At 42.7% G+C, this 23,681-nt stretch overlaps 2 protein-coding genes and 1 long non-coding RNA gene across 7 annotated transcripts in view; 2 read left to right on the forward strand and 1 right to left on the reverse strand.

Moving 5' to 3' along the window:
* Positions 1-144: 144 nt before the first annotated feature.
* On the forward strand, positions 145-6,937 carry rnf6 (ring finger protein (C3H2C3 type) 6). 2 transcript variants are annotated; one of them, XM_046067448.1, is made up of 4 exons: positions 145-250; positions 1,382-1,537; positions 1,721-1,885; positions 3,316-6,937. In XM_046067448.1, the coding sequence occupies exons 2-4, from the start codon at positions 1,390-1,392 to the stop codon at positions 5,166-5,168; spliced, it is 2,166 nt and encodes a 721-aa protein (XP_045923404.1). In that variant the 5' UTR covers positions 145-250; positions 1,382-1,389; the 3' UTR covers positions 5,169-6,937. The 2 variants fall into 2 exon arrangements, with proteins under 2 accessions (XP_045923404.1, XP_045923394.1); XM_046067438.1 differs by lacking the exon at positions 145-250 and adding an exon at positions 415-1,069.
* Positions 6,938-9,208: 2,271 nt separating this feature from the next.
* The window catches only part of atp8a2 (ATPase phospholipid transporting 8A2), a 53,929-nt gene continuing 39,456 nt past the window's right edge, over positions 9,209-23,681 (forward strand). The window contains exons 1-6 of one of the 4 annotated variants that reach the window (XM_046067057.1): positions 9,209-9,456; positions 16,867-17,044; positions 19,830-19,929; positions 20,754-20,852; positions 20,980-21,025; positions 21,273-21,313. In XM_046067057.1, the coding sequence (XP_045923013.1) occupies positions 9,414-9,456; positions 16,867-17,044; positions 19,830-19,929; positions 20,754-20,852; positions 20,980-21,025; positions 21,273-21,313 (507 nt within the window). In that variant the 5' untranslated portion in view covers positions 9,209-9,413. Of the gene's footprint in view, positions 9,457-15,930; positions 16,154-16,866; positions 17,045-19,829; positions 19,930-20,753; positions 20,853-20,979; positions 21,026-21,272; positions 21,314-23,681 lie in introns of those variants that run through there. The other 3 variants (XM_046067065.1, XM_046067048.1, XM_046067070.1) reach the window with 3 other exon arrangements.
* On the reverse strand, positions 11,463-16,395 carry LOC123982602. The gene is made up of 2 exons (XR_006828007.1): positions 15,694-16,395; positions 11,463-14,560 (listed from the first exon to the last, which is right to left on the reverse strand). It is a non-coding gene; the product is annotated as an uncharacterized LOC123982602 (long non-coding RNA).

Genomic DNA, 23,681 nt, shown 5'->3' on the forward strand with positions numbered 1-23,681 from the left:
CGTATAGTTTCACAAAATTGATTAAATAACAAGATTAATGTTGCTGTGCACTCCTGACATTCAGTGTACCCATCTGACAACAAAGTGAACAAACTTTAAGACATGTTTTGCAGATGTTGTGTCACCCAGGAACCAATGTAGCCAGGCAGGTTGTTTCTGGCGGACGGTGTATTGTAGCACCACTGGTCCCATCTTGGTTGGAGAGAGAAGGGAGCAAAGCAACCCGTCCATATTACCGCTGCTTTGTCAGGTAGTAAATTCCTTTTAATGTCATTGTCATGTCTTATAAAATGATGCTAGGGTCAAGTGTTATGTTCCGTATACACGAACTGCTTGATAAAAGTGTCTGTCACGTTTATATCTGAGCAGTTATTCAGCCTCACAGCTCGCTGGGGAGTCAGCTAACACTTGTGTCGACGGACTGCTATTCGCTAACGTTAGATGTGCTAATTTGCTAGTGCTCTGTTAGCAACTTAAGCGTTGCGTATTCAAAATGACGCTCCGCACCATTGAAATGTCCATAAATCTGACTCTTGTGTTTGGCCGACAACGCAGTTAATTATTGCCAGACATTAACATCTCGATAATCTAACTCTGTCATAAAGATTCTTTGTCTTTCCTTCTTTGCCCTGCGTTTACATGGAGGAGACCTCCGTTTAGTTTATCGTGGCCCGCCTTTGTCGAGCAGCGATTGGACGCTCGGCGTGTCCGTCATTCACACTAGGCCGGCGATTGGTGGCTAACCAGGATGACAACGCCAGTTTTGTTGCTTTATTCCCCTGCTTTCAACATGGCCTTCCGTAGCTGCTGTTGGAACTTGGCTAATATTAGCTCACATGAACAATACGTTGTTATTAGGATGTATGTTAGCTACCCCTTACAGTGAATGAATTGAGCATTTGTCCACATGTTAAGTTAGATGAACGTACCGCGGTAGTCTTCGGCCTAAACGTTACCAAGATTACTGTAGCTTTCCTCAGTGTCTTACTGGTGGAGTCTTTCGGTAGAAAATGGATGGCGTTGTCTTAACTGTCGTCCATGGCTAGATATTAGTCCCTGTAAAGCTAAGGTAATCGAACAACTTTAACTTGCATAGCATTTTTGCTCTATTTTGCAATACAACCCAGGAAATGCTTGATATATAGATGATAAAAACGTTTGTTCTGTATGTTTCCACAACAGAACCAAATAGCCACTGGCTTGTTTTGTTCTTCAGCAACATATTGTAATGACACATGAGCATGCCCACTTCAACAGAGGAGTTGCAGAGGCCCTGTGTGACTTCAGCCCTTATTTTCTGAATGCTGAATAGAAAGCTATAGTGGATTGCTTCAGATCACAGTCCACCCCTGACTGATACCCTCACTCATTTGTCTGCCAGCACTTTTCATGGTGATGGACCCTCCTGGTGGGGGAGACGAACGGCGGAGGCAGGCAGAGCGTCTTCGACGGGAGGAGGCATACTATCACTTCATTAATGAATTGAGTGAAGAGGAGTATCGCCTAATGAGAGACAGCAACCTGCTTGGCACCCCTGGTGAGAAAGAAACATCTTGCTATGTTAACACACTGATTGCCACTGCACTTCACATATACTCAAAGCATATGAACTTTACAATGTACTCATTGTGTCACAATGTATGATTTCAATAATCTGCTTTCAGTATAGAAGCAGGGATCGTTTTTCTTGACCCACTGCTGCTGTTCATATGTTTCACAGGGGAGGTGACGGCTGAGGAACTCCGGCAGCGCCTTGATGGAGCGAAAGAGCGTATGTCATCTCAGCCCAATACTGAGCAGCGCTCGCAGGCTGCTGATTCTGGAGAACAGCAGGGCAGCAGCGGCGAGGGAGAAGAGAGGGGGACTGGAGGGAGACGGGTGGCAGGTAGGGAAGAGGGGGAGGGACTTGTCTCTATCTTATCTTATCTTATCTGACTTTCACGAGCTATGATGAGATATGCCTTAGGTTAAGTCATTAATGAAAACACCTCTTAATAATACAACACTGTGTTTTGAGACTGGACTTCAAGAACTGTGAAACAGGTGATGGCTTTTTGTGGATTTTACAAAGCACTGAGTGCCCATGATTTATTTTTCATATATTTAGGACAAATATTGATAAAACAGTTATTTAGGTTTGACATCTTAAACAAGATTGCAACACAGCTTTTTCGACTGTCAGTCTAGTTTAGCATGGCAGTAAATCGAGTAGAATTACTGGCCTTGAGTAAGGTATGGAAAATAAGGTTGGGCGATCCTGTTTTCCTATTGTTAAATCGTGGTTCCTCGAGATGGCAGATAGGCAATCCGATCACTAGGGGACAGCGGGGGGAGTTATGTCACAGCACGCCATTGAAATACCAGCATAGATGACTTAGTCGTAGTGTAAAAAAAAATTTACATCTTGTACATGTACTGGATATTATGGGTTTTGACTAGATGCCAAAGGTGAGCCTATTCGCAAGTTATGTAAAAGATGTGTGGCAGTGAAGGCGCCTTTTAAAAGTCCATGTGTCACAAATCCCATCCATAACATTAACTACTCTTGTGGAGTGCAGAGCAAAGGTTTGGTGTGCAGCATATTGTTAGCCTTTCCTGCTCAGCTTTGAGACCATCGTCGGGAAGCATGGGGGAGACATTTGTTTTTGTCCTGGGCCGAAGTCACTTCTTACTTCAGGGCTAACCCCCTTCGCTTTTCCAGCAGTTGGGAAGCAACAGATGATACTTTTCTTGATCTTGAGAAGCTGCAGCATTAATTCACAGACACTCTAAACCATACTGTACATTTACTACCAGATTGGCAACTAACCCTTTTCTCTGTTCCACTCGAATTCAGGTCACTTTTCTGCTGCTCGCTCAACCACACGTTTGTTATGCACACACCTTATGCACTGCCCTGTTACTTAAAGGAGCTTCGTTACTCTTATAACACTAAGTAGAGGGTGTCAGATCCACGGAGAAGAGACGGCAAACTGGTTTCTTAACGGGGGCTCAGCAGGCAGACATAGCACTCCACCAGAGACCTCTCTAAATGCACTGTAGATTGGCAATTCTAGAGGTTACTTTATAACATCAAGTTAGTTAAATTTGTCTTAATATCAGCATAGGAAAAACTAACCGTTGATCATCCCTTCAGTTGTCGATATACAATCTGATCGCAAATTGATATTAGCGTAGTATGAAACAGACTGGTCAGTGTTGTGAGTGGACACTGGGGAAACAGCAGATTTTTAATAGGGTTTTCCTGTATAAGAGAATAGATTTGGGGGTGAATACATGTTAGTTTATAGTCTTACCCATATTTGTGTTTTACAGGGGGCACAGAGCCTGGAGCAGAAACCTCTAATGGAGACTCATTACTGGAGTGGCTGAACACTTTCAGACGCACTGGTAATGCTACTCGCAGCGGACAGAGTGGCAACCAGACGTGGCGCGCTGTCAGCCGGACCAACCCTAACAGCGGCGAATTCCGCTTTAGCCTTGAAATCAACATCAACCATGATCAGCCAGAGCCGGGGGAGCATGATGACACTGTGGACACTGCAGAGCTGCCAGTGAGTGCCCCAAACACAACTTCACCCTCTATACGCTCCGCCTCCTCCTTCTCTAACCCTCGCCCTTCGACCACGCCAAGGCCAGCCCCATACCCTACCCCCCGCCCAGCCCTCAGTAGGAGGATGCAGACACGCCGCACACGCAGCAGCACTACCACTCTTTCTATGAGCCCCCCTGCACTTCCTGCACCAGTGACCACCCCAGCTGCTGCTCAGAGGAGAGGTGCCACTTTGCCCTCTTTAGCACCACCTCCCACTGTTCCCAACCCTCCTCTTGATCAAACTACAACGTCGCAACATCAAGCCCTGAATGCTGAAGTAGAGCAGGGCAGTGATGACATGTCTGCCTCTATAGACTGTCCCCGTGTGTCACCCCAATCTGGGTCTCAGAGCCCAGCAGCGGGATATGAATCGCGTGGCAGTAGGACTCGATCTCGTGGTCGTGCACGCAGGGCTTCAGCAGGGGGTGGGGTATCATCCCGCTTGTCAAGGCGAAGCCGTTCCCCTTTGCACAGAATACCTGTTGCTAGTACGACTACACCATCAAGCAGTGGTGTCAGTGGCTCTATTATCAACACTGTTGAGCCAGGCAGTGGCACAAGCTCTGTTTCCATGGAAACGAGAGAGGCTGTGGCAGAACCTGCAGCTCTTGCAGAGCCAACTGTCGAAACAGGAGAACGCGAGAGTGAATCGCATGTGATAGGAGCAGGAAGTTCAGCGGTTCGACGGCACCCAACCATCATGCTGGACCTGCAGGTGAGAAGGATTCGACCCGGTGAAAACCGTGATCGGGACAGCATTGCCAGTAGAACGCGCTCTCGTGCCCGTGTTGCTGAGAATACTGTCACATTTGAAAGTGACAGTGGTGGATTTAGACGCACCATCTCCCGCTCTGAGCGAGCTGGTATACGCACCTATGTGAGCACTATCCGGATTCCACTGAGGCGCATAAGTGAGACAGGACTAGGGGAGCCCAACTCCACTGCCTTGCGTTCCATCTTGCGCCAGATCATGACTGGATTTGGGGAGCTGAGCTCCCTCATGGAGACAGAGGCTGATTCAGAAACTGTCGCACCTAGCCACACTGATGTTAGCGCTCCAAATAGTAACACCAGCCCAGCCAGTCGTCTACATACAAATGAGAGCCCAGCTGGCCAGGTTGGTACAGGTGGGGTAGATCAGGAGAGGGTGGGGATGGTAGGAAGTGAGGAGGACCCGGGTGGGCAGGCCAGGCTTGGAGGGGGGGTAGTGAGCACCACAGAGGGACGGGCCACCAACAGAGACACCAACAACCTGGTAGAAAACGGGACTCTACCCATTTTGCGGTTGGCCCACTTCTTCTTGCTCAATGATGAGGAGGACGACGAACACCCTAGAGGCCTGACCAAAGAGCAGATTGACAATCTATCCACACGTACCTACGGTCAGGCCAGCCTGGAGGGGGAGATGGGTCGCGCGTGCAGTGTCTGCATTAATGATTATGCCCAGGGCAACAAGCTGCGCCGCCTGCCCTGCTCCCATGAATTCCACATCCACTGCATCGACCGCTGGCTCTCTGAAAACAACACCTGCCCGATCTGCAGGCAGCCCATACTTGCAGTGCATCATGACTGACCCATTTGCTGACAAACACACCTATCAAGTTCCTGGCTGGCTGAACTGAGCAGACCCAAGTGGGCTTTGCATGTACATAGCGCTTTCATGGTTTAATTTCTTTGAAAAATATCCATTGTGTTGAAGGTTGAACCAAAAGTGCAGGAAAAAAAAGAAACTATAAATGCAGAGAATTAACAAAACTTTATTTTTTTAGATTCTTTGTTTTGAGCAAGTTATTGTTCTATTTTCTTCTTTTGTTTCGCTGGTCTCTGTCACAAAGCTTCAGAGGCCCATGTCAATGGATGGAATTAATGCTTAAGGAGCTCCTGTAGCCGCTGCTGACTAGTCTCACTTTAACGCTTTACATATGACGTCTCTTTGTCACAAATGACCTACACAAATCACTTCTAGACATGATTTATTCAGTGTAAGCTGTAAATAACCTACCACTGCTTGTATTTAGGGGGTTTGAAGCAAGACTCTCCTCACATGCAATCTGTTAAGAATGGAAGCAGGAAACCATCAGTTATTGTTTTTTTTTTTATTCACCATTTTAAAGCTTCAGCATCCATTTTAAAGTGTCCCTTTACAGTTGGTTAAGATATGTATGATTTACTGGGATATGTATGAGCTATGTATTTAATTTTGAAATAAGTTTTATTCTGTACGTCTAGTAGTATTATTTCTGAACTTTGCTAAGCCCTCTCCATGCACATGTCCCAAATAATTGCAATACAGAATTCATCCATAAAAGTCACCCACTAAACTCAGCCACTTTCAAATTATTAACATTACCCATATGAATTGCATATTTCAATGAAATGCATTAGTCATGTGATAATCAGGAATTCAACGTTGTAAGTAGTATGAGTTGTGCAATATGGAGAGAAAATACAGTATTTGTTTTGCTGTTCATTGTTGTTTACATTGTAATACCTGATTATCATCTCCACTTTAAAACAAAGTCTAGTTTACCCTGAAGTCAACGTTTCCTCTTGGTTTCTGTTTCGGATTTTCTAGAGTTTATACAGTTTAAATCCTTCTTCGCGAGATAGGTGCTGGAAAATTATTAATGTTTGGGGCATCTGCTAATGAGAACCCGTATAACACATCTCTAATTTGGTCTTTCGCAGTGCAATAGTCTCAGCATATTTCAGTTCCAGTACCAGTGCAACACCTGAATGAAGCAATGTTAGTAATATGAAATTCCTGTACGGTCTTTATAGTTTGTTTTTACATTACATACACAGATATCGGCATTTCTAGTGTAACATAGGCTGATTATTTAGCTGAACTACCTAGTCTGTGTTACCGTCAGGGTCACTTTGTACATCAACAACAGTACACAGGAGCTACAACATATCTTCAGTTAACATGTCATTAATAAAACTGCAGGAATGATGCAGTATAATACATCAGAATGTATGAGATTGGGGTAAGTGTGTATGGTTTAATTGTGCGTGCATGTGAGTAAGAGTGTGGGTGCTGAAGGAAAAGGTCCTGTGTACAAGTACACCTGGTTCTCAGAAAGCTTCTGTTCAGCTAGTGTCCACTGCAGAGACATGGAGAAGGTCGTGGCCATGCCGTTCAGAAGTGAATATTTATTCTGTTCCTATTTAATAAGATGGAAATCAAGTTTTGAAATATGAATATGTATTATGTTACAATGTGATGAGAGTAAATGAAACCGTTAAGATAAACATGTTACTATGTAATAAAATGAAGACATGGGTTTTCTTCTCTGCTCCTTAACAATGGAATAAAATGCAGCTTTGTTATGCCTGGAAGTCTTGTGTATATGGATATATATATGTATATGGATATATATATGTATATATATATATATATATAATATGGATGTGGATGTGTATTTTTGTGTGTTTGAACAAACCAATCACACGAATGTACAGAGGAGAAGTAGATTAGGTGGCAGAAGTGATTTGTGTTAACGTCGTGGTAGATTTACGTCGCAGTAAAAATGTCACTGTTGGGGTGAGTATTTGCTAAATACCAAGTTAAGCTAACATTTGACAGAAGAAATAACCCATTATTGCTCTCACAAAATGACTTTGAATTTATAAATAATAAGACGCACCCTCAATTCAGTAATTTACTCACAGCCCCTGGTATTCTGGCGAGCTAATGTTAGGAGACGTTATACTGTTAATTGTTGCTGTGTAACTTACTGAGTCATCTCTGCGGTTACCCTTTGCTTTAATTGGCAGAGGTCTTGAAAAAATTCAAATTCGTCCTCTCACTCTTAAATATCGGCAAATTGATAAAACAAAATTCTTAAAAAATACTCTTAATAATAACAATAATAATAATAACAATAATAGTTTTATTGGTTGTACTTTAATCTTACATCTTTCCTCCAGACGCCGGTGCGCGCACACATCTCATTCAGTGCGCGCACCCGTGACAGTTAAAAGAGCACCAGATAGGACAGCACCGGAAGTTTGACGGTTGCCCTTCAAAATAAAGGTTTACTGCTAATTATATATAATAAAGTATTTAAATGATACTGTTGTACTGCCTTGTTTAATGCAGGCTTGCAACTGGCATTTGTTTTCATCATCAAGTCATCCTATTTTCTCACTTGATTGATTAGTTATTTGATTTACTAAATTACAGAGAATATTGAAAAATGACCTCTATAACTTCCTGAACCCCAACTTGACATATTTTTGACACATCCCATGAATAGTGGAAACCCAAAAGGTAAGAAAAGGAACAAACCCCGCAAATGGAACTTGGAAATGGTTGGCACTTAATCACTGAATATCAAAATAGTTGCTAATTATGTTTCTGTCTTTGGAGGGATTGAATAATCAACTAATCATTTCAGCTGAATCATCTGTGTAATGTGACTAACTAAATTAGTGTTGGCCTTCTGACCAAAGCCCCTGTCAGTTGCCTCTACACTTATGTGATGATAAGGTTATACTTTTTTGCCCAAAGTATGTTAATTCAAAAAATGTAAATCTAATTGTGTCACAAAAAGACCTAATGTGGGTTATTTTAACAAATGACCCCATTTGTTAGTAACACAAAGGCAATTTAGATACTTTTGTATGCCTACAGATCCACAGGTGTCATTTACGCTGAGAACGCTGGGGACATGTCCCCACCACTTTTTGAAATAGCTTATTTTGTACCCATACGTTTTTGAAATAGCTGATTTTGTCCCCATCACTTTTTGAAAGCATTTGTAAGAATATTTTCTGATAACCAACCTTGAGAAAGGTTTATTTGCACTAAAAGAAAACATGCAATGTAAATATAGAAGAAATAAATGTGCATTACCAAAAAAGAGTAACTTAAGCTAAAAAAAAAAAACAAGCTACTGATTATTGCATTATATTAAATTATATTTTTAAATTTTGAATTGTCATCTGCCACCTGAATTTTGTGTTTCCCTTTAAAGCCTATAAATAAATACATTTCCACCAAAACTTGGTGCAGAAAATTTCTTCAGAATGCAGGAAATTAAGTGTTTAATGCTCCAGATTTTCGGGGGGGAAAGAACCCCACTAAGGTATCTCTGCATTGAATATTTATTTTAAATAGTGTTAGGGTATCTTCTCATCCTGTTACCCCTTTATTGTGCATCGTCACATCTTGTGAGCAAAGTATCCTCACACCCCTTAACTGAGCCCTTATGTCCCCACCACTTTTCAACACAAAGTGACGCCCTTGTTCAGATCTACAGTAAAGTGAGGCACGCCTGTTTCCTCTAGCCTGTTCAGCTTTTCTGGACATGTGCCCATGTGGTGTTGGTGAAATATTAAATGTTAGTAAACTGTGGTACCTAGGCGATGTTGTAATCAGTTATGTAGACTAAGTGAAAGCAATTAAAATATTTCGACTTTAATCTAGACATCATGAGATTAAACTGCGAAACAGATCTTGTCAGGTAAAATCGCATTTTAATTCACTTGTCTACACTGAAGATTGATCACGTTCCTCTGTCTTTATTGTAACTTTATTGTCTTACTTTATTTTGAAAGCAGTGACCGGCAATAGCGCATTCTTTACCCCATATGACTTGACGCAGGCTGAATCTGCCCCCCTCCACAACATTACCTCCGCGGTACACCCGAGAAACAATGACACCCCAGCAGCAGCAGCAGCAGCAGCAGCAGACCCGACAGCGGCTTGGGCCCGGAGCAGCTTTCCCGAGCTCTGTCGGTGAGCTATGAGCATGCCACCACTCCGGCCTCCTCGTCTCAGCCTCACCGACACTCGTTCACCACCAGCAAGATGTATTTCAACCGTAGAGCCAAGAAGATACACAGTGAGGGAGGTAAGCTTATAAAAAAAACATGCCTTATTTAATCTGCGCTCGACCGTGGCTCCGCCCTCCGCTTTATTCGTGACATGTCACTGTAAAATCTCAGTGTTAATCACAGGCCTGTCATTATAGAGGATATGGTGGCCTGTGCGTATTTGATATGTGCTTGGAATAATAACGGGGATCGGTGTTGTCCGGGACTGCGGCATGCATGTGGGGTGACTTGCTGTACCGGTGTCTATCTTCCAACCTCGCTCATTTTTTTGGCACAGGTTGGGGATGAAAGGGCAAGCAGACTGCAGGTGCCTGCAGGTAGCACTGTCTGCTTAAGCTGGTGTTATTATATATAGACAAATGCAGGGATCCGTGCTGTGCTTCAACATCACGAAAAGATAAGACGTTTATTCTTGAGAGGATGAATGTGAGTGTGACCGTATCTATGGAATATACTGTATATGGCATCAATATGGTAGCCTATTATATAATGTGTTGCGACAGCCTCTTGGATCTAGGCCTCCTGAATCGCATCTTCTCGAATATATTCATATGGGTTGACTCGCCTAAATGTGATGATTTAGGCTAACTGATATGCTTTTACGGTAATCTATATGTAAATACTAAGTAGCCCAACCCAAGCTCAAAGAACAGCCTATTACCCCGCCGACTTAAAGACAACGTGATCCGTTCAGAGAGAGCACTTCATTCTGAGCCCGTACGGAAGTGAAACTCACGTCACCTTAAGGCCATCCACGGCCAGAGCCTGTACTCACATCACACAGCATTTTATACACTCATGTATTGGAAGGAGATTGACTTACATAAACCCCCCATGACAGAGTTTATAGTGAGGGCTAATAAGTCTGACCTTTTAGGGGGATTTGTCTCATATTCTTAGAGGTGGAGAGAAGATAGAGATGTTTAAATATGAGGCTGCACCGTTGATTTCACACATCTATTGTATAATTATATTACTGAATGTGACTATTTTAATTTCGGATACATTGATTTCAGTGTTTGTATTTAAATTTATGTAATTGCTGTACATTACAGATTAGAGAATGTCTATTTTGTGGTTGTTGAGATGTGCCTTCCAAATGCATACAGACTATGGGGACTGATTGTCTGCCCGGTGTTAGCTTCATCTGTCTATAATGTCCTTTGTTCCTCAGATTTACCTGATGAAGGTATATGGACTGAAACGTTGTATCTCTAACAAAGTAAGTAAAGGACAGCGTGCGGGCCTGACAGTTTGGATTGTCCTGGAAGAGAGGAGCATGTGTTTGGCTCATCCAGTGGCTTATAATTATATAGTGACTGGCATAGATTGTCGGGCTGTTGTGTGTGTGTGTGTGCGTGTGTGTATATGTGTGTGGCTGCATGACTCTTGCAGCTTCCAGAAATAGAGAGCAGGGCACAATGTGAGCAGAGAGAAGCGCCAACTGGGCCACGCTGTCTTCAGGCCAGAGTTTCCCAGATATTTATTTGTTGGTATAAAAAGAAATACACCACTGGATCTTTTGACACTGGGGCAGCACATTTGTTGTTTGCCAAAGGAGGTATTTTTTTTTTTTTTTTTTTTTTTTTTTTTTTTTTTTTCAGTATAGTGATGAAGTACATAACTCTCTCTGACCCACCACATTTGCATTTTTTGCTTCAATACTCAGCCATGCAGCAGGGCTTGAGTCATGGGAGTCCCACATTTTCTTCTTGTTTGTGCAGTGCTATTAACGTGAAACTTTAAATAACTTTAGTGCAGACCCTTTTTGGTGTCATGGGTGTTTACCACTGGCATTTTGGAAGCATCAGAAGAATGTGGAGGGGAATGGCAGAATGAGCGTCACTCGGCATGTACATGTGTTCCCTCCTGGATTCTCTATGCTGCTTTTGCTGTAATCTCTTGGCGCTTGACCTCTTGATTCTTTGCTCGAATTAGCGAGCTGGCACATCCCTGCCGACGTCTGCCCCTACCAATCTGTCACATTTACTCACACACACTCAAACAAATTTACACACAGAGGAACAACTGAATTTGCTTTTATTTAAGAAGACCATAAATAGTGGTTGACACAAACTCTGACCAGCATTTGAGTATTTTGTCATGTTTCTAATGAGTACTCACAGACACAAAAACACTTCTCACATTGGTTGAAAAAGCACATTCTACTGTAGGAAAAAAACATATTTTAGCCTAATGTCACAATGAAGCTAAACAAAAATAAAGATGTCTTAATGTTTTTTGCAGATTGTTCTGGACATCCCACGTGATTAGTTTTTTAATGTAAGGGCACATCTGTCCCAGTGTAGGGGTGTCTAGTTTATGCAAGTCATTTAGCTCAGCCAACTGTCAACAATATGTCTGTTTTGGAAAGATAATGACTGGTCGTCATGGCTGCCAAGCTACTGAAGATGCCACTTGGGAGATAGAGAGAGGTCTAATGAATTGCAGAATAGAGGTACTGACATAAGCTGTACACAGGGGGGCACTCCTGGACAAGCTAGAAGCTTACATTTCACAAGTCCGTCTCTGTGTGAAACTTTTGAGGTCAACATCTTTCATATGCAGGCATGAGTCTCATCTCACTGTTAGCGCTTCTAGCGACACGCACACACAAACACATTTGCAGCTGTTACACATAGATGAGTTGTGTGCGGTATGTGTATATTGACTTGTTGTCTTGTGTGTGTTGTTTTCTCCCGCCGCGGCCTTTCTGGTGCCCACAGAGCAGTTAGTGTTGACCACCATTAGGCAGGAGGCTTCTGAACTGCAGGACCCAGGCCAGGTCGCCGACGCTACCATGCGTGCCTGCCTCACAGACAGGTTTGAAAAAAGTGAGTTTGCTCGAATTAGACTGGATGACGCCCCTTCGCCCCCCCTCTCCCCGCCTCCCATTTGTGTCCAGAATCCCAAGGTGCATGCGGCCATGCGCAACGGCTTGGAGCAGGTGTCACCCAACCCCCGGCCCTCAAGAGCTACAATGTCTTGTTACTTATTAGAGTGTCTCTGGTTCTTGTCTGAAAAGGTTAAGATGTGATCTTACTGCTGTGGACCCTGGATAATCTGTAGCTCCTTGGGGCCTGGAGTGATGACTGCTGAACAGGAATTAACCCTCTCACTGCATGCGCTTGTAGAATGGGGTGACCACTCAGGTCAGACCATGCCGATGAAGACAGATGCACTGGGTTCTTTAAGCAAAACTTTCAATGCGAATACAGATGCATGCTGTAGAACACAACGCAGGTATCTATGGACATGGCATGCCGGAAAAGACCATGTACATGAACACTGCTGCATGCATGTATGACACAGACGTGACTATGAGCTGGATCTAAAGAGGGGGCAGAGGGAGGTAGCTGCTTGTTGGGGCCTTGCATGTTTTCCGGCGTTAAAAGATGTGTGTTCAGCTCTGTGTGTGTGAGAGAGAGAGAGAGAGTGTGCATGTCCATAATTCAGTGTCTATGTGCATCTGCATACATCAGTGTAACGTGTGTTTGTGTGTGTGTTGCACACGTAGGATTATCAGGTTATGGATTAGCAGCAGGTGAAGTTGCAGAGCAGACACAGAGGGGATTATCATGTTCACTCACTTGGGCTGTAAGAGGCTTTCTTGCCTTACTTTCTACACCGTTACAGTGGCAAATGGATGCACTGGGACCGCTTGAGACTAGGTCACCCAGGACCTGCAAATCAGGCGTGCGGGTCACCTAGGAGACCAGGACATCCATGGGACGTAGGGGTCACTCAAGCAGAAGACGCTCTGTTGGTAATGCTTTTCTGACCACACAGCAAGATTGTGGGCTGGACAGAGGCATTTGGAGGAAAATGTTTTATGGTTTTCTTTTTAATTTAATTGAAGTTGTTGAAATAAGTGAGGTGGTTGTAGTTCAGTGTTTAGCTGAAGAACACTTTCACAGGGCCTGTGGCTATTAGAGGATTAAAACCTGAAACTATATGCAAAATATTCTGATTTGCCGTGCAAATTCAGCTGGCCAAGTGCATTTGCATCTAAAATGTTTTGATAGGGGTTTTTTTGCAGATAATTAAAATGTGTCAGCAGCCAGACTATCTGTCCTGATGTGGCTTGTGTGAGTGCTTCAACAGCTGGGGATGATTGTAGCAATTTTACTACTATTTGCTGTTATGATTAGTCGCTATTTCCTTTCTGGCTCATTTCATCTCTGGACTCGGCGTTTGGAATGGGTGCCTCTCTATTAGACATGATTTAATTAAACGTGTAAGCATCTCAAAAGTTATGTTTGTGCCATTTAACACGAGAAGTCTGGCAGTCACACTAACAGACACAGCTGCTGAGAGAGATGCCGTCAAGGTGGCTGACAAGCGAGTTCGTTTTTTGAGTGAAGGACGGGACGCAGCACCAAGGCAGAGTGTCTGGTGAAATATGCTCTGCCATACTGGAAAATGTAGATGAATTATGTAGCCTGTCGCTATCCATTATTCAGTAGCCTAGCCTGCTATTTGACAGTGCATGTTTGGCCCCACGCCAGGGCAGCTTGGGCGCAGCCTTAAACACAAAATTAACACTGATATTAAGATATTGAGACGCTTGTGATGAGTGACATCTTCTTCACGTGACACGATGAATTTAACTGCAAACTGCATTGTTCTGCTTGCTGGAAATTATACCTGCCCTCTGTGTAAAATGTGTTTGAGTTAATAGATTTGTAATGGCACAGGTATTCATGGTAGAGAGATAGCAGAAGGGCTATTAAGCTTCTCTACCTAATGGAGGGAAGTTTGGCTAATTAATGCAAAGGGGACACGTCTTGTTTAAGCCTCAGCAAGCAAATGGGTAGCTGGTAGTATCGTGCTAGCAGGGTATGAGATCAGAGTGTTTGTTGAGGGCGGATCGGTCTAGTCTTACCTGTTCTGGCCGCAGGTTATCTGTCCGGCTAGTCTGGGTGCTTCATGTGTAATTGACCTGGCCGTGCTCTGCTGGGGTTTCTGCTGACTCATCTGTGGCTCATCAGTAATGAGTTACAGAGGTGACTGTGCCTCTGCTCCATCAAGAGATGAGTAACTGAGGCATTGATCTCCTCAGAAATTAATCAGAGTGGGCTGCTGAGAAAGCCATTATTGATCTGTTTGGATGGGTGGAGTCTAGGGGGGTTAAAAAGTGGAGGTAAATAGTAAGTCAATAGTTCAGAACAACAATAAGCAACAAGTTATAGAAAAAGTGGATAATTCACGAGGAAGAAATAAAGGAAAGGAAAGATAATATTACAGGTCAGAATGTACATTGCCCTTCACTACCTTTTAACCTTGTATCATCCTTAATCATTTCCTTACAATCACTTGTAATCTTGCGTGACCCCAGAGCCGTTTGTGGTGTAGAGTGCTGAGCTGTGATTGTGACTTATAGGTCTGTTAGATCTAGAGGTAACAGCCCGGTCGGAGCTATAGAGATGAGAGATAGGCTGCTTATTATCATTTTGCTTGGCTAGACTTTGACCCTTGCTCTCTTCCTTGTGCAGACACTTTGTGGGCAGGTGTGGAATAGCACCATACTATAATGTAGTTTTAGCAAAAGCAAGTTTCTTTTGCAAAGAATTGCAGTATATTACGATACAGAACTGACAGTTTACCTCTAATAAATGCAAAAAAAATGGGTTTTTTTGCCAGATAACCCCCAGTTGCACCTTAAAAAAATGTAATTATTGTTTTCCTGTAAACACACAGGTCTCTTTAATGTCCAGTCTTTCACTGGAAAAGTGGAAGTCTGAGTGTCGATATTGATGATAGCACAGAAGATAAACCTGACTGTATTCTGTCTGGGACATTTTACAATTCCTCGCCTACTTTAGAACAACAAGCTTGAGTGGAACGTAATGATGATTAACCTAATTGTGGTTATCGATGAGCGGGAGAGAATGACTCATCTATTGTAGGATTGTAGCGCTGCAGACAACAGTGTTTCAGGACTGCTGGAAATTCAATCTACTAAACCCTGGCAGTGCTTATTCTTTTCTAAATTATTTATGCAATTAGCCTTTTGTTGTTATCACCCACAGGCAGACACATACAATGAACATATCCCAATAAATAATACAACTATCCCATACAAATAAGAATTACAACATTTTAGGACACATGCTTGTAATATTATTGGACTAAAAATGTATTGTGATGCACTGAGCTTCATGTATATTAACAATTAAGCACTACAGACACACTTTAAGGGCTTGTGTAAATTGTATTATCAGAATAATTACAGGGTTTGGGGAGTTGCTTACCTGATAAATGCATTCTAGTTAATATTCTATTTTGCATTACTGGAGATGCAGCTGTCTGCATCTATGCAAAGATGTGAAGAGCAGAACCCAGTGGAGTGGAAGCGACATGAAGTGATCTCCTGATGAATGGCTCCTGCCTCAGGGATGTCATTTGACCCATCTGTGCCTGACCACAAGACCTTAAGGCGATATCAGGCTTCTGGCCCTTTAAAAGCGGCGCCCCGACTTTGCCCCTCCGCAGCACTGAAGGAGCTCCATATGGCTTCGCGTTGTTGTCTGTGCGTCAAGGCAGGGTAGGAGATCGTCCAAATAGCGCCCGAACAAGGACTTCCCGATGCGGCAGGTGGCAGCGGAGCTTGGCGGGCCAGTATCTTTCACCAGCGCCGGGAGCTTCCTCCTCAGCGAGGCCGAAGGAGGAGAGAGGAGGCACGGGCGCGCTGCTGCATCTGTCCTCGCCCAGGTTCGCCTCGTTGTTGCACCAGCTGAGTAAACTGTGGCGCCCCGGACCTGTCTGCACTGCTCTCTCACTTCCCCACGGTGTCCCCGCAGAGCTGTAACGTTGCGTTTTGTCCCGTTATTAGGCGCGATCGAGGGTGAAAAGAAAGTGCCCTGCTCCGTGGAGCTCATGCGGGGGTGAGCGAGCGGAGATCACGACGCTTTTAAAATGGTTGGAGATGACAAAGCCAGGCGGGCGGGGAGCGAGGCAGGGAGTCTGAAGAACAAGCGTGTTGCATCCTCGTCACTTTATTTAATAGATCATCTGTGCCTGTAGCTTAATGACAGCCACGGTGTGCGCCCGGTCTTCTCCGTGTTACATGGACAAGTTGACGTGCTGATAAAACAGACAGTGTGTTTGTTCGCCATTGTGCATCCCTCAGCACATCCATTATACGCGGGGGGTCCCGTGGGCGTCGCGAAACGCGCTTGTGTGCATTGGCGGTACCTGCATAATAATACTGAAAGACAAGGGCTGTTTATAACGGGAAACGTCATTGAATCAACCTTACCGGCTTTAGCGTACATCAGCATACAGTAGCCTCTAGTACTAATTGGTCGCCTTCGCTTTTGAACCGTAAACCACGTCTCCCGTCTATGTCTCTGTCTCTCTCTCCCTCCCTCCCTTTCTTTCTCTATCTATCTCTGCCCCGCTGTCTCTCGCTCGCACTCACTCAGCCTCACCTCTCTCCCATCAATCCAACGGTGCAGGACCCGCTTGCTCGTCCGCCGGCTACCGCAAGGCAGATGATGAGATGTCCGGGACCACTTCCCAGGCGGATCCCGTAGACGCCACGGCGCGGATGGTGCTGCTCAACCGGGCACAGATCACCAAGTTCTGCGACAACCATGTGAGGTAGGTGTCACTCTGGGGCTTTGTCTGTTTTGTGTACTGATTTATTTCATTGGGTGTTCACTGACCGTCAGAGAGGAAGCTACCTTCAGCCAGCAGAGAGAGTGAGTTACAGTAACCCATGTAGATCAAATCTAACTTAATGTTTTATTTTTTCCAAGTTTTATTTTTGCTTAACTAACCACAGCAAAGTATGACTTACTTTATGTTGTGTTTCTTCAGAGGGTGAGCAGCTCATCCTGGCTATAGTATATTTATTTCAATACAAATACATTTCTTTGCCTGTAGCCTTGTTCAGTGAGGTCACTTGGCCCACTTGTGTTACTAAAAGACACCAGCACTGAGGATATTTGCTCACAGGGGCTTTACACCCCTGTTGGCAGGTTGAAGGCCGTTACCTAGCCTGTTTGTATGTTTTTCTTCCCGGCATGCCATGTGTGATGAGTAGACTTTGGACCGCTAACATTGTTCCTTTTTTTCTCTCTGTCATTTCCTATTTAAATCGCAGTAATCGTGTTCAACAATTACTACAGTTTTACAGATGAAACTTTTTCATAAGGCTTTTGTAATAACTCACCTATTAAGTGATTATTTGCAACTCTGCAGCAGACCTGATTAGTGAGGCTGAAGTATGTCACTGCCTGAAGTCCAGGAGTCTCTCTTGTCTTAACAACATATCGTAAACCGTCATGAATATTTAAGGCAGACAATAAAAGCAAAGTAACTACACTTCCATTTGTTTATATAAATGACAGAAAACGCCTTAGATGGGTCTATCTGGTCAAAGGTGTCTTCTGTGTTTGTGTTGTCTGAGAAATGGTTGTAGAAAAACGGCCCTGGGAATAAAAGCCAAGGTCAACAGCTGCAGCCATAATATTCATAGTCATGATCTGTCTGTGGTCTGAGCAGGTAAAGCAAGAAGTGGACTACAAATCTGAGAGGACACTTCATAAGAGTGTCAGTATTTCACATATTGTGCTGGTGTGACTTTGGGGCCCAGTGTGGTTAAAACAGTGAACAACAGTGGCAAACAGCACATACTGCAAGTCTCTTTTATCCGCATTATCCCAACTGTCTGCGGCATAATTTATAGGCTCGGCTGTGGTCTGACATACTACGTCGCAGTCTGGCAAATAGTATTAGTTTGACAGACGCCAATTTAATTTGTCTCATGTCTTTACCTTTCATTATTCCTATTTGTATGTACAAACTGTGCCTGGCGCCATATGGAGCGCTGGGCTCATGTTCTCATGAGATGAAGGCTCGTTGTTAGTCAGTTGACATCAGTGGTCTGCCATTATTGTCAGAAGATTCCATTTCACTTTCAAAAGAGCCCATTTCAGCTCCACAAATAAGATTAAGGCAGGTGCTCCCTGGCTCATCTGAGAGGATCACGTGTGGCGTTCTGCCCCCTGCTCTATGCTGATTGGAGAGTCATGTGCACTCTGGCCCCAGAGACATGCCCTTTGATGTCTCCGTATTCCTGTAACTCTTTAGTTTATGTTTTAAAGGTTCAATAGCCTTATTGATTTTCAGAGATTAAAGCCTTGTAGCTTTTATCTGTACACTCAACTCACCTCCTCTCCATTCCCTAGGTCCTCCACTTCCATTTTTCATTTTATGCAGTTGTTTTTATACAACCTGAGTGTTCTTCCATTTAGAGGGATGCGTGTTCTTACATTTAGAGTGTTTTCTTTCGGCCTATAATGTATGAAGAGCACTGACCTTTTTTTATAAAAACATGACAGAGCCACACAGCGGCAGGAGAGCATCACTCCTGCAGCTAACAGCTGTTAACACCTCCAGCTAGTGGGACATCTATAGTATGAAAAATAACACAGCCAGATGTTTTTTTCTTTTTTAAATTTATCTGTGTTTTGCCCAGTCCAGTGGAAATGTGTGTGTTTGTTTGTGTGAGGTCTCGTGTTGTTTGTCTTTGATTAGATTAAGGTAGCATTATCTGCTGGATCATAGGTGTAGTATCACTAACTCTGAGGTATTCATAACATCAGTGTCAAGACATTGCTTGTGTGTGTGTGTGTGTGTGTGTGTGTGTGACTAACAGCTGTTGCTACTCAGTTTTGTGTTTTAGTGTCCTTCTCTTTGTGTCTGTGTGAGTGGGGCAGATGGGGGGGAAAGCGGTTATGGTTTCATCTCCTAGGAGAACTGTGATAGAGGGGTGTGTTTTGCGACTCAGTGCATGCACTTCATGCACTCACGCACACAAACATGCACTATCCATTAAACAAAAGCCTTTGCAGAAGCTCTTATTTTTCACTCAGGCCACACAGGAAAAAACAAGGCAGGCCTTGACTTGAAGGACTTTTTATTTTTAGCTTCTCTAAAAGCTCTTACGGTAGCTCCTCGCTATACATCAATACAGTTGTCTAATCAATACACTTGATTGACAGGTTGAGGTGGCCAGGGTTTCTTGTGCATATTTTCTGGGGTGCTGGGTCTAAATTTAGATAGTTGGATTTAAAGTATTGGTCTATTTATAGGTTTGATGTGTGTGCTGCCCGTAATGGCTCTGTTTGCCCTCTTTGAGCACAATTGAGTGTTTCTAATAAATTTTCAAGTGCTACAATATTGAAACCCAAATGGAGTCTGTTGTTATTCAGCCTTTAAGGTAATGCTGTTTAAGTGTGTCAGGTATAAAAAAAATAAATCAATCAATCAATTTGTGCATGGATTCCTACTTTTTGCTAATGCACTCCCTGGCTCTGCCTCCATCTGTCTGAATGTAAACAAAATGTGACGTCTCCTCTCTTCTTGTCTTCTTCTGCAGTACCACCAAGTATGGAGTCCTCACCTTTCTGCCCCGGTTCTTGTATGAGCAGATCAGGCGGGCTGCCAACGCCTTCTTCCTGTTCATCGCACTCATGCAGGTAAACCCCACGCATAAAACGTATAACAACGGTGTGTTGGCTCGGTGGGCTGATTGTTTGCTTTCAGATTGATTCTGTGGCCCACACAGGCTTTAGATGATATACCCTGAAAAATCTGTTTCAGTCTCCTCCTGGATTGCCGCAGCTATTTTTGAAATAATGACTTATGGACCAGTGTGAGATGTTTTCTAGATGGCAAAATGTAAGATTTGGTAAATGTCCTCAGAAAGCAAGAAAGAACAGAAAAAAAGATAAATATGTAACAGAATTAATATATCAATACATGTTTGTATTACTAATTTACTCATTTGCACAATTAAAAGTTGCATGTTTGTTTTTATTCATCGTTATGGCAACTTTTAGGCTGTTTCCAAACGAAACTAATGTAAAGTTAAGAACTTGATCATAGAAGATAATCATTAATCCCATACTGTAGTTGCGTCCCGATTAGTGGACAGTATTTTTTTTCCCATTGGATGGTAGGGGAAGAGGGGCACTGGGTCCCCCCCCCCTCTATATGAGCCTCATGAAAAGTTGCACTGCCTTCCACCATGCTCACATGTCTCTGCCCACCCATCAAGGATTCATTACACAGTTACAGTACACTCATTATACTGTAATGTCTAAACAGCTCTGCTATCTAATCAGTGTGCAAGCTGAAAAATTTATTATTTATTCTGAATAGCTGAATATATCTTAATGCAGTAACAACTAATGATTATCTGTGCCATCACTGTGTTGCTCCATCATGGGCGCTTTAAGCTACTCAACACTCACCATCAGCTCACTTATTTCTGAGTGCTTGCTCTCTTGACTTTCACCAGCAAATCCCTGATGTATCACCGACCGGTCGCTACACCACACTGGTCCCGCTCATCTTCATCCTCACTGTGGCCGGGATCAAAGAGATCATTGAGGACTATGTGAGTACCACAGCACTACCTGCTACATGGGCAGAAGTTTACACTTTTTTAAACTTTTCAAATGTAGGAGAGAGGGACATTGTGTGTTTATTGTAAAAGTTAATACATCTCTATCTGTTCTTAACAGAAAAGACACAAAGCAGACAACACAGTGAACAAGAAGAAAACAACAGGTATCGCCTGGGTGTGTGTGTGTGTGTGTGTGTTAATGCACATCAACTGTCTGTGCGCTTTATGGCTTTTCCATGACTGTGCTTGTGTCTAGTTGTGTGGGTTTTGTTTTCCTTTCATGGCTGAGTGAATGGCTGTGGTCTGTCACTCACTATAGTGCGGACCCCAGACAAAAGTTCAGTGGCTATGAATACTGTATGAGCGCTGCTCTATAGGCTGACTGATGGCTGTGTTGTCCTTGTCTCTCAGTGCTGCGGAACGGAGCCTGGCAGACTATCATCTGGAAACAGGTATCACTGTCATTACAAACTTCTTTTTTGTTGTTCTCTCACTCGTCACTCGTGCTGCTCGGATTTACAATTCTCGGTGACATACTGTATTGGCCTGAATGATGTCAGGAACGCTACGTTAAGCATCTGAGACGTGTGAGCTGAAAAGATGCACTTCTTCTAAAGAAAAGTAAATTATCACACTGTTGTGGAAATTGTATTCCTGGTGAGAGGTTGAGCAAATAATTGAGTTACAATGAACCGTTGTCTTTGAAGAATTTATTTAACAAAAGAGAAGACACAGAGAAGTACTACAACAAAATCAACTGGACCAGAGGTTCTCTCTCCTAAGACAGTCACTAACGTCTGGCCCAGAGCAAACAATTGCATGATCATTTACGCAGTCTGAGCATCTATGTTTTGGGGAACAAAAGAAGAAGAAGGAGAAGAACAGCTAGTTAGGAAAACAATCAACAACCCCACATCGCTGACCTAAACCCCACACATGTGGACAGACAAGAACAATAATAAAGAGGGGAACAGGTTAAAGATTTAAAACAATATATAAGACATAATAAAAGGAGAAAAATAGCAATCTTATAAGTACTTGCATAAAAGATGATAAGTGTAAGAAGAAAACAATTTTCTGCCTTTACAAACTAAATCAGTTTTAACATTCAGATAATAACGCAAATATGAGATAAAGCAATTAAACAAGAAATACTGCAAAAGCGGGAAAATTAATAAAATTACATGATACAATAAACATGAGCACAACAGAATTGTTAGATGTCATGTATTTTGTAGCTGAACATGCAGAATGTCTGACTGTAAGTGCAAAATTATGCTTTTTATGTTTGTCTAGTTTTGTAAAATTGGGGATTAACAAATGAACATATAATAGCTTATTTTATTATTGTATTGTTAGATTTGTCTCAGAGGAGCTGCATTTCTGTTGTGCCCCCTCTTTTGTTCTTCTGTAGACATTCAGTCTGTGTTCAGTTGATCAGGATCTGTCTGTGATTTGGATCGCTAACAGTAAAAACGATACTCTTCCAATTAGTATTGATCTTTTTGGGGCGAGATCACAAGTGAGTTATTTAGTAATTAGGTTTTCTCTGTTGGTCTGCAGCTCATCTGAACCAGTGAATGAGCAAAATGAACCCTTGGTTGTGACAGTACAATACATGTTCAGTGTATGTTCCTTAGGGCTGGACAATAAAACAATAACAATAATTATTGTGATATTTTTATTTTCAATAACATTTTCAATAAATGTTTGATTTTATTCACTTGAATCAGACATTTATTAGGACTTTATTTTTTATTAAGATGTTTATTTTGTTGTGGAAAAAGGACTGAAAAAAGCTTTTACTTGATTTTACCCATGCATAGTTGTTGACAAAGATTTTATCATAATTGTTTTGAATGTTCCACCTCAGATTTGTGATTTGATCCACTGTTTGGCCTCACATGTTGACCATAATTAAGAGTTTAAATCACAATTAACACAATTAATATCAGGTTTCTTCAGCTTTCACTCAGGAGCAAAAGTCAGCTTTGAAACGATTTGATACTTATCGTGATAATTATCAATATCGAAAGATATGAAACTTTTTATTGTGAGAAAATGTTTGGCCATATCGTCCAGCCGTAATGTTCCTATACAACAAAGGCATAGCTGTTTTCTCGAGTTCTGGTCATCTTCTTGAATGTACTCATTAACGGTGTCCAGCTGTGTACTGTTTTGCTCCAGCAGTTCGTATCAAATCAAACTTCCTTGTTCCTTGAGTCCTAGTTATGTGGATGACAACAGTGTAGAGCGGGAATCTACCCCCACCAGGAATTTGTGCATATCTGCCCTGCTAACCCAGAGTTGGTCACAAGTAGTTTTCTTGATATGCATCTTTTTCTTTGAGAGGAGGGACTCTTCAATGCAGCAGTAAATGTTCCCCAGATCACAGCTCATGATATGCGTTGGAGTCCTCCTGTGGAGTGGGAAAGCAAGTGTATGGCTCAGGAAAACAAGCATCCTGCAGAAGTAGATTGAATAGTTTATGTCACGCCAGACTATGTTTGAGACTGTCAGACTGTCCTGATCATGTCAACTCCTCATACTTTCCCAAACTGCTGTTTTCCTCACAAGGATTTTTTCTGTATATATTTTTTTTGTTTATGCTATAACGTGTCAAAGGATTTTTCCCCACATTTTTTTTAAAGATTAATTTTTAAAAAGTAGAATAGTCTTGTAATGCTGATCTTTTTTGAATGACTGTGGCATGTGCAGTACTGTGCAGTTTCTCCTTGAACTGCTTAAGTTCTCCTTATTTTTGTTTGTACTTTTTCTGATCTCATTCTCTCTCTTATCTACATTCTTAGACTCTTTGTG

The sequence above is a fragment of the Micropterus dolomieu genome, linkage group LG01 (genome assembly GCF_021292245.1).
Source record: "Micropterus dolomieu isolate WLL.071019.BEF.003 ecotype Adirondacks linkage group LG01, ASM2129224v1, whole genome shotgun sequence".
NCBI classification, from domain to species: Eukaryota; Metazoa; Chordata; class Actinopteri; order Centrarchiformes; family Centrarchidae; genus Micropterus; species Micropterus dolomieu.

Bases quoted from the DNA above. Each gene is read 5' to 3' on its own strand.
- rnf6 (XM_046067448.1), top strand. From the start codon at position 1,390: ATGGTGATGGACCCTCCTGGTGGGGGAGACGAACGGCGGAGGCAGGCA. The intron at 1,538-1,720 runs GTGAGAAAGAAA...TATGTTTCACAG, and splicing joins CAACCTGCTTGGCACCCCTG to GGGAGGTGACGGCTGAGGAA. The intron at 1,886-3,315 runs GTAGGGAAGAGG...TGTGTTTTACAG, and splicing joins TGGAGGGAGACGGGTGGCAG to GGGGCACAGAGCCTGGAGCA.